This window comes from Protomyctophum parallelum (genome assembly GCF_964188405.1).
Source record: "Protomyctophum parallelum genome assembly, chromosome: 19".
In the NCBI taxonomy this organism is placed as follows: domain Eukaryota; kingdom Metazoa; phylum Chordata; class Actinopteri; order Myctophiformes; family Myctophidae; genus Protomyctophum; species Protomyctophum parallelum.
The window spans coordinates 2964289-2981610 of record NC_139717.1 but is presented as its reverse complement, the minus strand read 5'-3'; the positions used below and the strand labels follow the sequence as shown (position 1 = coordinate 2981610).

Below are 17322 nucleotides of genomic sequence, written 5' to 3'. Positions count from 1 at the left end.
GCCACTTTGTTTTGCCATTCACTTTATTCACCCTCTGTTGGTCTTGACAATTCAGGGCTTTGAGAATGTTTCATTGGCTGTTTTTTACGATGATGAATTTATTCCTGTGGTATGATAGCCAAGAGTTGAAACGATAGCCAAGATGTTCTGACGGTATTACTATTTGTAAGTGGCTGTATGGGCTACTTGTTTCCTATTAACTAATGGAAACTACTGTCCCTGCATACTCCATCACTGGCACATACAAAACATAACATTCCACAGAATATTTACTGATAAATATACTTTACTAAAAAAATAAACAGACTGCAGCACATTATGAGTTTTACAGTATATTTAAGCCTGATTTAAATGTTTACAGCTCCAACTGTATGCTCCAACTTCGTGCTGCGCTGTCTCTGAATGAATGAATGAACTTCTATACAGCCTTTCAATCAATATGCAATCAATACACAGTAGAGTATACACCAGTGAAGATTAATACTATACTGTACTGTGCATCTATCATCAATGATTGCATGAATATACTGTAGACTACAGTATCAACAGTCTGTTAACAGTGAATATACAGTATTAGTGAATAATGTAAGTCTCGTCATCATATGGTTCTGTTGTAGTGTGTACTGTACATCCTAGTGCAGTGGTTCTCAACCCTTTTATAATAATAATAACTTACAGTATGTTAAAATACAGGAGCGTAGACCTGCCCCATCCTATTCAAAGTCCTTGATTTAAATGTGTTCTATCCCTAAAGCCAATAATGCTGCTTCTCTAATGAAACTGTCTAATCAGCACAACTGATGATATTTCTAATGTGATTAATCCCTTCTCAAATCTATAACGGTATAGGCGTGCTGTCGTGCCCATTTTCAGCACGGCTGGAGAGCATATTATTTGAATCAATTGGTTTGTCAAAATAACTACCCGTTAGTAATATAAGTATTTCATTCACTTCATTCACTTTTTTCTCCTTTTTTTGGGGCGACTTCTCTGTGTACCACCAGATTGATTGATTGATTGAAATATTTATTAACAGTTTGCAGAATTACAGTACATTTTAAGCACAAACTCAATACAAAGACTGTTAACTGTGAGTGGACGACCCAATAAAGCATTACACTTGTTTACAACAGGGTCCACATTGTTCAATTCATCAAAACATTTAGAGACGTACAAACATTTAGAGACATACAAATAGACACTTCTATGTAGCTAAAGAACAGAACAGGAATTCATCATATGGGAAGCAAAAAGGGAAAAGATACATATACAGTGAGGGGAAATGGGGCGGGGGGGGGATTCAGATTTTATAAGAGAGAGGCTCAAGCACCACAGGTTGAGAATAACCGTCCCTAGTGTGCAAGAGTCAAAGCAGGGAGTCAGCAATAATCCAAGGCAGGCGGACTCAGATGGCATGAATTACTTTCCTCATGGTGTACAGTACACACAGTATTATGTATTCTGAAAACATTCTCAGACATCAAAATGCTATTTCATACGATTGATGGATTTGCCCTCGATAAAGCCAATACTGTACATACTGTACAGTAAGAGACCTGTGTACACAAGGTACACACTTTTACAGATGCCTGCTTATACAGTTTATATGGATTCTCATTTGGAATGATGCAGGAAAGCCATCTGGCAGATTGACATTTCCTAGTGATACATGAGTGTATGTCAACTCATTTATTGTGAAAAGCCATGACGTGGCTACTGTACAGCCCCCTACCCCCCTACTGTACAGCCCCCTACCCCCCTACCGTACAGCCCCCTACCCCCCTACCGTACAGCCCCCTACCCCCCTACTGTACAGCCCCCTACCCCCCTACCGTACAGCCCCCTACCCCCCTACTGTACAGCCCCCTACCCCCCTACTGTACAGCCCCCTACCCCCCTACTGTACAGCCCCCTACCCCCCTACTGTACAGCCCCCTACCCCCCTACTGTACAGCCCCCTACCCCCCTACTGTACAGCCCCCTACCCCCCTACTGTACAGCCCCCTACCCCCCTACTGTACAGCCCCCTACCCCCCTACTGTACAGCCCCCTACCCCCCTACCGTACAGCCCCCTACCCCCCCTACTGTACAGCCCCCTACCCCCCTACTGTACAGCCCCCTACCCCCCTACTGTACAGCCCCCTACCCCCCTACCGTACAGCCCCCTACCCCCCTACTGTACAGCCCCCTACCCCCCTACTGTACAGCCCCCTACCCCCCTACTGTACAGCCCCCTACCCCCCTACCGTACAGCCCCCTACCCCCCCTACCGTACAGCCCCCTACCCCCCCATTAATTGACCACACTGGATGGATCAGCTCAATGATGAGTCAAGGACACACCGGAAAGTGGAAAATGTAATTATGAGAAGTATGCAGTCAGTGCTGCAGGATATCTAATGGTTAATGGTGCATTTATATAGCACCTTTATCCAAGGCGCTTTACATAGATTGTGCATTACATTCACCCATTCACACACACATTCATACACCGATTGCGGCGGAAGCCATGCAAGGTACCAACCAGCACATCGGGAGCAATTTGGGGTTCAGTGTCTTGCCCAAGGACACTTCGACATGTAGACAGGAGGAGCTGGGATTCGAACCGCCGTCGTCACTGGACGACCTGCTCTACCTCTTGAGCCACAGTCGCCCCAGTCTCTACCGAGCCCATGTGTGTGACTAATTATAATGTGACTAATAGGTTATGTTATATATAACTCTTAACATACCCAAATCTAATACACACAAGTTATTCATTTAATTAGCTACAGCTGTACGGCTTACTAGCCGCTCAGGTTGCCATTTAGACCGGGAACCCCTCCCTACGTAACTATACCTTTACCTCTGAAGTTTTTCAGAAAACCGAGGTGGTGAATCCCTTGAAAGGATGAGTGACTATAGTGTCTGTTAAATCTTACAGAGAGACGCACGACTGCTCATGTTGTGTCTGCTTGGATGTTTGATATGTATGATTTACCTGCTAATACTTAGGAAGAGCTCCACAAGGACTACAGTATACTATAGCCCATATGAGAAAACTGTTGCAGTGGCAAAGTTATTTTCAACAAAACAAAAGCCGTGCATATGCACGACCAAAACAAAAACACAGCCTTTCTCTTTGTTATATCCCGAATAAATACCTCTAACACTCGATTTTCCTTTAACTGCTTTGCTCATTTATCTTTTTTTCTGGCCGATGATGTCTTGAAACACAATATCTCCACACCTACAAGCCATCATCAAAGTCAGGAAACCAGCTCATAACTAAACAACGACATGAACGCTTGTCCCGCGAGCATCCAGCCCATGATTGATCTCGCTGATAAATAAATTAACACACATTAAAATTACGCTGTGCTGCAGACCTGCAGTATTATAGTATATTAATATACTGCAATTGCATTTGCATATATACTAGTTGACAAATCTGATGATGAGGTTGCTATACACAGAACACAGGAATCGTTGATGAAGATACTCCCCTCACTCCTTGGTATATTTTATTTAATTTCTCACCCTCAATTTAATGAATGAATGGAGTAGGTCATGACTCATGTGCACGTGAGCTGTAGGCGTGATCCGTGACCGTGCAGCTGTATTTCCACGCCCATCTCTCTCTCTCTCTCTCTCTCACACACACACACACACACACACACACACACGCGCGCGCGCGCGCACGAATTTCACCAACGGATTTTGATATCGAAACAGCCCCCAGCCAGCTGTTGCTTCGCTGACACAGACATTAATGCATAAGAGAATGATTATATATTGGGATATGACTGCGTATACGGTATTCTGATGACACGAGCAATATGCAATATGCGAAAAACAAAAAGCCCATGTTAGAAGTTGTATAGGCACGCGCACGGGGTGTGTGCTAATTAAAGTATGGAGAATAATGCGGGATGTCGACCCACGTGCACTGCATGAAGCGGTCTAAATATAGTGAAGGAAAGCGTAACGTACTAACTAGTCTAAACTCACACGCAACGAGCCGCTGTCCTTGGTCCTTGGAACCTCTCCAACGGTATATGTCCCCTCGGTCTGTTCTGAGGGGACGGACGACTCCATGAGAAGATGGAATGACCATACTTGTGAAGAATAGTTTTCAAATGCCCTGGATGGATTAGTTGGAAACCAATTGTTCTCGTTGATCTCAGCGGGAATGAATCGCTTGAATTCACTTGTGGGAATTGATATATAGAAAGGAAGCATTATTGCCTGTAGAGAAATAGTTTACCTGCCACGTAGAACTGGGTAAAAGTGTCCGAATTGAACGACTCAAGACTAATTGGCTACTTGGATTCGTTGTATAGCCACTATACTTCGATCATGACGAAAATATGCGCGAAAGGATTTGTCACCATCACTAGTCTGTGCAGCAAATAAAATGAACTGATTAAGCTGGTCTACAAACAGAAGATCTACGCTTTTGTCTTTCTGAGAAGAGAAGAGTGACACCAACTAAGACAACTAAGACATGGCTCGCCTGCTTGTTTTAATTAGCTCCGTGGTCCTGTTGCTTTTCGGCAGCGACATTTTCTTGGTGGGAGCAAGTAAGTATATATAGTCTCTAACAAACGTGTCGACTGTATAATGGTTAATAATAATAACAAATTACCTTCAGTCACACCAAGTGGTATAGAATGCAGAGACATAAGAGTCTTACTCTATATGACTCTGGTTAGTTACAACAATGTCAATATCTTATTGTATCAACGTTTGTCTGTATTGGAATGGGACACAGTTTAAAAATATATAATATTATTGTCACAGGATTTAATGTAAATTATGTTGCAAGGTTGTTCTAGCTTCCTTGATGATCAACACAAAATCAGTATCATATGCCTTTAATAACTTCATTAACAGGTGGTCTGTTCCCCCTAAATAACTGCTTGTGAGCTTGTAGATCTGCTATTTATTTTAAACCAAATGTCCACCTTATACGACATGCCAATGCAGTATACAGTGATGTTCCATGTGATTTATACAATTATGTCTATGTGGTCAAGCACGTCAAACACACAGCCTCTATTCTGTCTAAATTAGGAGAGCTCATCTTATACTATAGCTACAACTGACCCAAACAAAAATACATCTAAAGTAAGGGTGTGTCACTGGCTCACCTATTATAGTATACAGTCAAATTCACCAATCATGCAATACACATAAACTATACCAATTTCAAGGCACTGACACTGTTGAGAAACCAAACTGCTTCTTTGAGAAGCCTGGCGACACATTTGCTATTCAGGAGTAGCTCCCGCCACACTCCTGTCAGATTTTCTCTCAGTCTCTCTGTGTGTCTCTCAATTCAATTCAAAGGGCTTTATTGGCATGAGAAAACATACGTTTACATTGCCAAAGCAGAAAGAACAATACAACAATACAGCAATACAATCAAAACAAAAATGATGTACATTTGAAGGTCAGAATCTTCAACAGATCAAATTCTATATGTATACCAAGGTCACTGGATGCAGGTATAGTGCAGGAATATACACAATGATTAGTATTTAGGGTGGTTGTGTTCCATTTGATATCCTTCTCCTATCACAGCAACTCACAAATCTTGCTGCTGTGTTTGCACATTGTCTCTCACTATCTGTTTGGCTCCGTGTGTGTGTGTCTTCTCACTGGGGGATTCCAGAGCAGTTTGACAGCACTGTGACAGAGAGGTTGCCATGTTCTGTTCTGTTCTGTTGTGCTTCTTTGACAGCACTGTGACAGAGAGGTTGCCATGTTCTGTTCTGTTCTGTAGTGCTTCTTTGGGTGTGTGAGGAGTGAGGAGTGTTCAGAGGCACGCTCTGCTGTATTCTCTAAAAAACAAAGCGGACAGCGTCCCTGTGGGAGATGGGACGGCATAGAGAGTATACTTTACTATGTGTATAGCTGCTGTGTAGAGACTAGAGAGGCAGTGGAAACCTGATAGGATTTAGCCAAGCCTGGTGGACTGAAGTTACTAGACAAAAATAATGTTTTCCTCTTCCACTGTGTTCAACGCCAGATTATGGCCTAGATTTAGATCGTGGCATGCTGAGACTTTGCTATGGTGGAGATAAAATAGCACGGTATTGCGGCAATTTGCTTAATAGGAGTCTGAGAGCAGCAAATCCCAACCCCCTGCTGTTTGGAGGGATACATATGGACTTCCCAGAGCTTAGGGTAACACAAATTCAGGTTGCGTTGTTTGAAGGTTGAACCGTGAGTGAATACATCTACATATATCAGTTACTGTAAGTTAAGGCATCATTCAAGCCACAAAGTTAGAACTATAACTATGATCCCACTACATTAGGGGCAGGAGCCTATCTCCTGTTTCTGTAGCCATGAGGCCCATAGGGGCAGGAGCCTATCTCCTGTTTCTGTAGCCATGAGGCCCATAGGGGCAGGAGCCTATCTCCTGTTTCTGTAGCCATGAGGCCCATAGGGCAGGAGCCTATCTCCTGTTTCTGTAGCCATGAGGCCCATAGGGGCAGGAGCCTATCTCCTGTTTCTGTAGCCATGAGGCCCATAGGGGCAGGAGCCTATCTCCTGTTTCTGTAGCCATGAGGCCCATAGGGGCAGGAGCCTATCTTCTGTTTCTGTAGCCGTGAGGCCCATAGGGGCAGGAGCCTATCTCCTGTTTCTGTAGCCATGAGGCCCATAGGGGCAGGAGCCTATCTCCTGTTTCTGTAGCCATGAGGCCCATAGGGGCAGGAGCCTATCTCCTGTTTCTGTAGCCATGAGGCCCATAGGGGCAGGAGCCTATCTCCTGTTTCTGTAGCCATGAGGACCATAGGGGCAGGAGCCTATCTCCTGTTTCTGTAGCCATGAGGCCCATAGGGGCAGGAGCCTATCTCCTGTTTCTGTAGCCATGAGGACCATAGGGGCAGGAGCCTATCTCCTGTGCCTGTAGCGTGAGGCAGCTTGATGTACAACTACACCCCCTGGACATGACGCTAGTATGTCGCAGGGACTTATACCCCCAATCCAACCCTTGATGCTGAGTGCCAAGCAGGGAGGCACTGGGTCCCATTTTTACAGTCTTTGGTATGACCCGGCCGGGGATCGAACCCCCGACCTCCCAGTCTCAGGGCGGACACTCTAACCACAAGGCCACTGAGCTGGTAGAATGGGGATGAAGCCTGTCATAAAGCCTGTCACCTTGCTTCAACTGTTTGAAGCAGTATGAATTATATACACCTCGGGGAGTTCCATTATGACAATGTTAGTGAGCCGATGAATCCCTTTGAACTTTTACGCCCCTTGAATAAAATGCTGGGTACTCATTCGTGTCATGCTTGACAAGTTGACATTATACATTCAGTAGACCGCCTCTGTCTCTCTATGGAGGACATTTACAGGACAGAACAAATGGCAGCGTTTTGACAACTCATACATATTATCCCATTCTGACCGGGCACCCATTTTGGTGTCAGCATCATGTTATGCTTTAGCTATTTAAAAATAGCAGATCTACAAGCTCATATCGCGCCACCGAGTGGCGCGATACGAGCTTGTAGGTCTGCTATTTTTGAAAAATCGAAGAGCGACTGACATTTTTAGAATCTGATCTCAGGTCAGAATGGGTTAATCAGACCAGTGTGTGTCCGGCGGAAACCTCGTATGAATCTGATCTCAGGTCAGAATGGGTTATGCACTGGGAGCTTTTGAATGATGTGGTACTATTGGAACCTACAGTAGCTTATACCATTCTGAACGGGAACCCCTTTTTCGTGTTTCAAGCATTATGTTATACTTTAGCTATTGAAAAATAGCAGATCTCAGATCTACAAGCTCATAGCGTGCCACCGAGTGGCGCGCTACGAGCTTGTAGATCTGCTATCTTTTTCAAATCGTGAAAATGTGGCACAAATCTTTGAATATATATTCTTCCGCCGTAGCCTGAAAACCCACCTTTTCAGACTCCATCATGGCCCATAGCACTTACCCTAACCCCTTAGATAGCATTTATGTTGGCTTAGATAGCATTTGATACAGACTTATATCATGTTATGTAGACAGCACTATAATTGTATTGTATTTAGTCATAGCATGCCATAGTACATATGTATAGCATAGTAGTAAATATGTATAGTATATATGTATAGTGTATGTATAGTTTCATTATATAGATATTCCACTGTTACTTTCTTAGCTTACGCATGTTTCATGATAAATACTTTTATGTGATGTATTCCCATGCTTCTGTTCTTGCTTAAATGTAAGTCGCTCTGGATTAAGAGCGTCTGCTAAATGCCTAAATTGTAAATTGTAATTGTAAATTGTATTCTTTCAGAGTGAGCGTTTTTAAACTAAAATCTTTGTTTCTGGGGGGGTCCCTGGAACAACATATTTTCAGATGGGGGGTCGGCGGCCAATTACATATATTTTTGGGGGTTCTTGACATGAAAATGTTTGAGCACCGCTGACATAGAAACATAGAAAACTGTCAGGATTTAGAAGGCATTTGTAGAATCGTCCTCGGGTCTAAATGGGTTATACAAGGGCGAGCAGTGCGATTATGTTCTCAGTGACGGTGTGTGATTTATTTTGTGAAATGTGTGGACAAAAGCCAAAAGGTTCTATAAATTACAGTTTTTAAATGGTATTTACTACAGTTATTAAATCGTCAACATAATTGTGCAAGATAGATGAATCACTGGCAGAAGAAGCCAGAATGTATTTCAATCTAAATAAGAGTAGAAAACGTAATTATAGTAAAACCTTTCGTTACTGACAGCTGCCAAATGGGACTGTACTGTCTGTGGTGTACTGTACTGTCTGTGGCGTACTGTACTGTCTGTGGTGTACTGTACTGTCTGCTGCACAATATAACTGTAGGCTATAGGTGGCTGCGTTACTACTAGCCTATCGGGCCATGGCTCTTTAGTCTTTAGCCGAATGGTAACGTACACGAGCTCAAGTCATTCCATGACGCAAATGAACTATACCTACTGCAGGGATTAGGCTGTGTTTGTGCCCTCATAATGTGTGTATCTAAAGCTGTGTTCTATGATTCATCACATGTATCTAAATTAACTATACCTACTGCAGGGATTAGGCTGTGTTTGTGCCCTCATAATGTGTGTATCTAATGTGCATAGCTGTGTTCTATGATTCATCACATGTATCTAAATTAACTATACCTACTGCAGGGATTAGGCTGTGTTTGTGCCCTCATAATGTGTGTATCTAATGTGCATAGCTGTGTTCTATGATTCATCACATGTATCTAAATTAACTATACCTCTGCAGGGATTAGGCTGTGTTTGTGCCCTCATAATGTGTGTATCTAATGTGCATAGCTGTGTTCTATGATTCATCACATGTATCTAAATTAACTATACCTACTGCAGGGATTAGGCTGTGTTTGTGCCCTCATAATGTGTGTATCTAATGTGCATAGCTGTGTTCTATGATTCATCACATGTATCTAAATTAACTATACCTACTGCAGGGATTAGGCTGTGTTTGTGCACTCATAATGTGTGTATCTAATGTGCATAGCTGTGTTCTATGATTCATCACATGTATCTAAATTAACTATACCTACTGCAGGGATTAGGCTGTGTTTGTGCCCTCATAATGTGTGTATCTAATGTGCATAGCTGTGTTCTATGATTCATCACATGTATCTAAATTAACTATAACTACTGCAGGGATTAGGCTGTGTTTGTGCCTCATAATGTGTGTATCTAATGTGCATAGCTGTGTTCTATGATTCATCACATGTATCTAAATTAACTATACCTACTGCAGGGATTAGGCTGTGTTTGTGCCTCATAATGTGTGTATCTAATGTGCATAGCTGTGTTCTATGATTCATCACATGTATCTAAATTAACTATACCTACTGCAGGGATTAGGCTGTGTTTGTGCCCTCATAATGTGTGTATCTAATGTGCATAGCTGTGTTCTATGATTCATCACATGTATCTAAATTAACTATACCTACTGCAGGGATTAGGCTGTGTTTGTGCACTCATAATGTGTGTATCTAATGTGCATAGCTGTGTTCTATGATTCATCACATGTATCTAAATTAACTATACCTACTGCAGGGATTAGGCTGTGTTTGTGCCCTCATAATGTGTGTATCTAATGTGCATAGCTGTGTTCTATGATTCATCACATGTATCTAAATTAACTATACCTACTGCAGGGATTAGGCTGTGTTTGTGCCCTCATAATGTGTGTATCTAATGTGCATAGCTGTGTTCTATGATTCATCACATGTATCTAAATTAACTATACCTACTGCAGGGATTAGGCTGTGTTTGTGCCTCATAATGTGTGTATCTAATGTGCATAGCTGTGTTCTATGATTCATCACATGTATCTAAATTAACTATACCTACTGCAGGGATTAGGCTGTGTTTGTGCCTCATAATGTGTGTATCTAATGTGCATAGCTGTGTTCTATGATTCATCACATGTATCTAAATTAACTATACCTACTGCAGGGATTAGGCTGTGTTTGTGCCTCATAATGTGTGTATCTAATGTGCATAGCTGTGTTCTATGATTCATCACATGTATCTAAATTAACTATACCTACTGCAGGGATTAGGCTGTGTTTGTGCCTCATAATGTGTGTATCTAATGTGCATAGCTGTGTTCTATGATTCATCACATGTATCTAAATTAACTATACCTACTGCAGGGATTAGGCTGTGTTTGTGCCTCATAATGTGTGTATCTAATGTGCAGGGCCATAGCTGTGTTCTATGATTCATCACATGACAGCAGGGTGCCTGCTATACGCGCCTACGCCCCAAGAGGGCGCCATCTTTGGTTTGTCCCAAACACGTGCCTATAGACAACCCAGTGTATCCATCGATCATCTATCGCCGTTTACAGATCTTTACATAACACATCCTCTGTGGGCCAGAGGGTCAATAACTAACTACAACTGTAGGCTACTTAATTCATTCTGACCTGAGATCAGATTCTAAAAATGTCTTCTGAATCTAGAAGTTTGACTGTCACAAAACAGTCATATCTAGGGACCTCAAAACCTACTCTAGTGAGGCCTTTAACCTGGAACTGGAGAATCTGGATTGGTCCGATGTGCTCAGGAGCTCACTAGTCGAAGAAGCATGGCTTTAAAACCAAATTTACATCAGTACTAAACATCATGGCTCCTTTGAGTACCGTCAGGGTCAAAACCCGCTCGGAGCCATGGATGAATTCGGACATACTGACTGCAATGAAAGCCAGAGACAACAAATGCTCTGAACTTCTTAAATGCAAGTCCAAACTAGCCAAGTGCAAGCGCTTCGACAGTGATCTCCAAACCAAACTGCACAACCTAAAAGCCCAGTGTAACAAGCTAAGAAACTGTGTAATTGCCATGACCAAATCAGCCAAATGTAACTTTATCAATGATAAAGCCGAGGAAATCAAAAACAATCCTCGGGAGCTATGGAAGTTACTAAACAACCAACTAGGCTGTGGTCGGAAACTAAAAACCTGGTTTACTAACATAAACATCAAATTGAATAACACCCTCATCACTGACAAACTCGATGTAGCCAACCACTTGAACATCTTCTTTACAAACATTGCAACAAAGCTGGTTAGCAAACTGCCCTCCCACTCTGGGCGTTTTGGTGTAGAGCACATCAAAGCATTCTACAAAAACCTTGGTGTTTGTAAAGATGATTTTAAAATGGCAATGGTAACAACCGAGGAGGTACTTAAAAAACTGAGTGCCCTCCAACCCCACAAGGCCACTGGCCATGACAATATTCCCTCCAAATTTCTCAGAGACTCAGCCTTTTCCATAGCTCCAGTCATCACCCACATAGTTAACCTCTCCATCAAACAGGGACAGGTCCCCCAAGATTTTAAACTGGCCAAAGTAAACCCCCTTGTACAAAAAAGGGAGTAAATTAGAACCCGGCAACTACCGCCCTATTTCTATTCTAAGCTCCATCTCGAAAGTGATGGAAAAAATAGTCTATGAACAGGTTGAAAAGTATCTTGCCACTAATAAATTGCTGTACGAGTTCCAATCTGGCTTCAGAACATCCCACTCCACTGACACATGCCTCCTCTATTTGAGCGATCACATCAAACACGAGGTGGATGCTGGAAAATACTGCGGCATGGTCATGCTGGACCTCCAAAAGGCTTTTGACACCGTGAACCACTCCATACTGGTTAACAAGCTTAAAGCTATTGGTTTTGATAGCACATCAGTGAGCTGGATGCAATCCTACCTGGAGGGGAGAGAACAGATGGTGGAGGTGAACGGAACACTGTCCCCTCCCCTCCCAGTGAGCTGTGGTGTCCCACAAGGAAGCATACTAGGGCCCAGGCCGTAGCGTAACGGTCTGGGCACCGGACTGGTGATCCAGTCGCGGTGTGCCGCGGGTTCGACTCCCGGACCCGACACGGCCTTTACCGCATGTCATCCCCCATCTCTCTCCCGTTTCCTGTCAGCCTACTTTCTATCCCTTAAAAAAAATCAATAAAGGCGTAAGCCGCAAAAAAATATCTTAAAAAAAAAAAAAAAAGGAAGCATACTAGGGCCTTTACTGTTCCTAATTTATGTTAACGACATGACTTCAGCTTGTGACTGCAACTTGTTCCTGTTCGCAGATGACTCAGCACTGCTGGTCTCGGACAGGAACAAACTGCAGGTTGAAAAGACCCTCAGCTCTGAACTCGGTAGAATCTGCACCTGGCTCGCTGATAACAAACTATCCTTACACCTGGGAAAAACTGAATCCATCCTCTTCGGATCAAATAGTAAACTCAGCAAGGCAGATGGCTTCTTGGTTAGAGTGGGTGACAATATTATCACACGAAAAGATCAAATTACCTACCTAGGTTCCATCCTGGAGGCTAATCTTTCCGGTGATAAAATGGCCACCAACGTAATCAAAAAAGTCAATCAAAGAACAAGATTCCTTTACAGGATCTCCTCACTGGTCAGCAAAAACACCTTGAAGACCTTAACAGGAGCCCTCGTACAAGGTTTCTTTGACTATGCATCCACCTCTTGGTACCACAGCACCTCAAAGGCCCTTAAAACAAGGCTCCAGACCTCCCAAAACAAACTGGTCAGGCTCCTACTTGGCCTCACCCCCCGAACCCACCTCACCCCTGCCCACTTTGACAGGCTGGGATGGCTTAGGGTCGTCGACAGAGTACAGCATCTTGCAATGGGTCTGGTCCACAAGATTCGATACACCACCAAGATACCCATGTACCTGTCTAAATACTTCCTTAATGTAAACGAAGTCCACACCCACAACACCAGAGGGAGTGCAACAAACCATGTACAACCCAGATTCGGCACAAACAAGGGACTAAATTATTTTCGCTCCTATGCCACCAAAATGTGGAACGCCCTACCAACAGTCATTAAGACATGTGAATCCCTTGACTCCTTCAAAACCGCTCTCAAAGGGCACCTACGGATGGCTGCAATTCGAAACTGGCCTCTGTAAAATCTGAATCCCCCCCACCCCCCCACCCCATTTCCCTCACTGTATATTGTATATTTTCCCAGTGCTTGTATATTTTCCCTTTTTTGCTTCCCATATGATGAATTCCTGTTCTGTTCTTTAGCTACATAGAAATGTCTATTTGTATGTCTCTAAATGGTTGTATGTCCTTAAATGTTTTGATGAATTGAACAATGTGGACCCTGTTGTAAACAAGTGTAATGCTTAATTGGGTCGTCCACTCACAGTTGACAGTCTTTGTATTGAGTTTGTGCTTAAAATGTACTGTAAATTCTACAAACTGTTAATAAATATTTCAATCAATCAATCAAAAAATCCTGACAGTTTTCAGAAAAATCCATGTTTCTGTGTCAGTGGTTCTTCGATTTAAAAAAAATAGCAGATCTACAAGCTCATAGCGCGCCACTCGGTGGCGCGCTATGAGCTTGTAGATCTGCTATTTTTCAATAGCTAAAGCATAACATAATGCTAACACCAAAATGGGGTTCCCGCACAAAATGGATTAATTCATGGAAGTAATCCAGTTTGTTAATCAACCCTGTTGACCCGGACGACAAAAGAAATGGCTACATTGATTGAATGAATTAGAAGAATCCATGGAGAACGGATATACGTAATTTGGGGCAATTATGGAGAGACTTTGCAAGTCAATCATGTGGTATATAAGTAAGATAAGGACTGCTGGGAGAGCGAGAGCATTGGAATGATTTGTTCCTGTTACAACTGTCTCGTGTCCTGCGTTGGTAAAACTCCTCGCTGTCAGGTGAAAAGCTGCAGTGGTCAGAGGAGGAGACAGCACCCTCCCCTGGCCAACAGGGGGTTGGCAGTTAACAGGGATCACAGTTAACATGGGAAAGAAAAAGAAAATCCAAAGAAAATTAAATTTTTTGAGTTAGGTGATTTCTCGCCTGGTGGGGCCAGACTCATACCGTGGATTCATATATAATGTAATTTAGCTATTGGAAAATAGCAGACCTACAAGCTCATAGCGCGCCACCGAGTGGCGCGCTACGAGCTTGTAGGTCTGCTATTTTTGAAAAATCTTTAAAATGTGGCGCAAATCATTGAATATATATTTCAGAGCGAACATTTTTAACTAAAATATTTGCTCCTGGGGGGGGGGGGGGGGGGGGGGGGTCCCTGGAACTACATATTCTGAGATGGGGGGTCTGTGTGGCCCAATAGAGATAATTCTGGGGGTCCTTGACATGAAAAAGGTTGAGCACCACTGACATATAGAAACATAGGGTTTTTCAGAAAGATGTTAGGATTTAGAAGCCTTTTTTTTTAATGGACCTCATGTCCAAAATGGGGTTTAATTGAATACCAACATACTGAAAACAGTACGTAACGCTAGAAGCCCTGCAGGGGCTCGTTTGCTCATATTGCCTGGAGTGGAAAATATAAATATAGCAACATAGGGCTCTATAATTAGTAATAATTAATGACCAATTCTATAAGTGAACGTGGCACCTGCTGCTCTCAGCAATAACTGCCCTAAAGTGACTACCACGGGTCATGGTAGTCACTTTCTTAACCCATTCTGACCTGAGATCAGATTCATACAAGGTTTTCCACTGGACACACACTGGTCTGATGAACCCATTCTGACCTGAGATCAGATTCTAAAAATGTCAGTCGTTCTTCGATTTTTTTCAAAAATAGCAGACCTACAAGCTCGTATCGCGCCACTCTGTGTACGGCCGTATCGCCCCTCTACTGGATCGGTCACACTCCGTTCCATCTGCCCGCTCGCTGCCCAGGCTTTGGTACCACTTTGTATTCAGCTTGTCCGCTGGCGGATAAATGACGATAAATTGGCTGCAGCGAGAGAGAGAGAGAGAGAGAGAGAGAGAGAGGAGAGAGAGAGAGAGAGAGAGATGGATGGACATGAAATGAAAGGGATACCGTAACCTTGGTGACATCGATACGTTCTATCTAACACAACCTGGCAGGTTCTGTTGCCGTGGCACATGGTTTAAGAAAAGAGAGGACAAACAGGACCTTTAGAAATGTATCAGTGCAGTGTGACTGCGATGATAAAAAGCTATAATTTGGTCTACGCTATTCTATTTCTACCATGTTATAGTATACAGTATAGTCTGAGGTATTGTAAAGTGCTCAAAAACCTATCCGTTACCTCAACAGGACGCATGCAAATCAGCACGGTGACTGATGTGAATAAAAATAACACTGTCTGGAATAATAAACAGTACAGTAAGACGCCTGCAGTCCTGACATTTCCATGGTTATACCCTTCTCTACAAAACCGAGCCATTCTTCTAACCATTTCTCCAGATCGACCACCAGCTCCCGTCAACGTGTCCGTCATGAACCTCCGTGCTGACTCTGCAACCGTTTCCTGGGAGGTTCCAGAAGGCGACGTGATCATCGGCTTCTCCATCTCACAGCAGGCGAGTGATACGTCTCTAGTACTCTTACTTTTAACCCATTCTGAACGGGCACCCATTTTGGTGTCAGCATCATGTTATGCTTTAGCTATTGAAAAATAGCAGACCTACAAGCTCGTAGCGCGCCACCGAGTGGCGCGATACGAGCTTGTAGGTCTGCTATTTTTGAAAAATCGAAGAACGACTGACATTTTTTTAATCTGATCTCAGGTCAGAATGGGTTAATCAGACCCGTGTTTGTCCAGTGGAAACCTCGTATGAATCTGATCTCAGGTCAGAATGGGTTAACCCATTTGACCCATAGAAATAAAGAAATGTCTTTTTTTTTAAGTATTTCTTTCTGAAAAACCTCATGTTTCTATATCAGTGGTGCTGAATATTTCATGTCAAGGACCCCCAAAAAATATATGTAATTGGCTGCTGATTTGGAACCACATTTTCACTACTTTTCAAAAAATAGCAGACCTACAAGCTCGTATCGCGCCACTCGGTGGCGCGCGCGCGCGAATACAGTATAGTCATACATCATAGGTACTAGTGTACACCTTGACTGGTGTCGTAGCCTGAAAACAGTCTGAAATCCATAAAGTCACACTGTTATTTTGACCGCGTCTTGTTTGTCCCTCGAGGGAAGCGATGTCATTTCTACATTACCTTTAGCCATTTACAGTAATGGTGTTTTGGCATTAGGCCTTATTGCTCAATATCCTTCTGATGTGATTTTGGCACCCACCTACGGTATACAGTAGCCCCGCAGGCGACACACCTGATATGTATTTTATATTGTATTACTCACTGTCTGTCGGTCTGTGGAGCATATGGGGGAAGTTTCCCCATTCTGAACGGGGAACCCATTTTGGTGTTAGCATCGTGTCGTGCTTTAGCTATTGAAAAATAGCAGATCTACAAGCTCATAGCGCGCCACCGAGTGGCGCGCTATGAGCTTGTAGGTCTGCTATTTTTGAAAAATCGAAGAACGACTGACATTTTTAGAATCTGATCTCAGGTCAGAATGGGTTAATCAGACCAGTGTGTGTGTGTCCAGTGGAAACCTTGTATGAATCTGATCTCAGGTCAGAATGGGTTAATCAGACCAGTGTGTGTGTCCAGTGGAAACCTCGTATGAATCTGATCTCAGGTCAGAATGGGTTAATCAGACCAGTGTGTGTGTCCAGTGGAAACCTCGTATGAATCTGATCTCAGGTCAGAATGGGTTAATCAGACGTGTGTGTGTCCAGTGGAAACCTCGTATGAATCTGATCTCCCTAATGTTTTATTAAACCCCTTTTGGTGTTTCAAGCATTAAGCTTTAACACTTTAGCTATTGAAAAATAGCAGATCTATAAACTCATAGGTCTGCTATTTTTTTTAAATCGTGAAAAAAATGCTTTCAGAGCGAACGTTTTTAACTCAAATCTTTGCTTCTGGGAGGTCCCTGGAAC

At 43.0% G+C, this 17322-nt stretch overlaps 1 protein-coding gene across 1 annotated transcript in view; it reads left to right on the top strand.

The window, feature by feature from the left end:
* Positions 1-4486: 4486 nt before the first annotated feature.
* fndc4a (fibronectin type III domain containing 4a) overlaps positions 4487-17322 on the top strand; it is a gene marked incomplete at both ends in the record, with an annotated part of 44821 nt that continues 31985 nt past the window's right edge. The window contains 2 exons of the mRNA XM_083791040.1: positions 4487-4562; positions 15768-15883. Of these exons, the coding sequence (XP_083647166.1) occupies positions 4487-4562; positions 15768-15883 (192 nt within the window). The remainder of the gene's footprint in view (positions 4563-15767; positions 15884-17322) is intronic.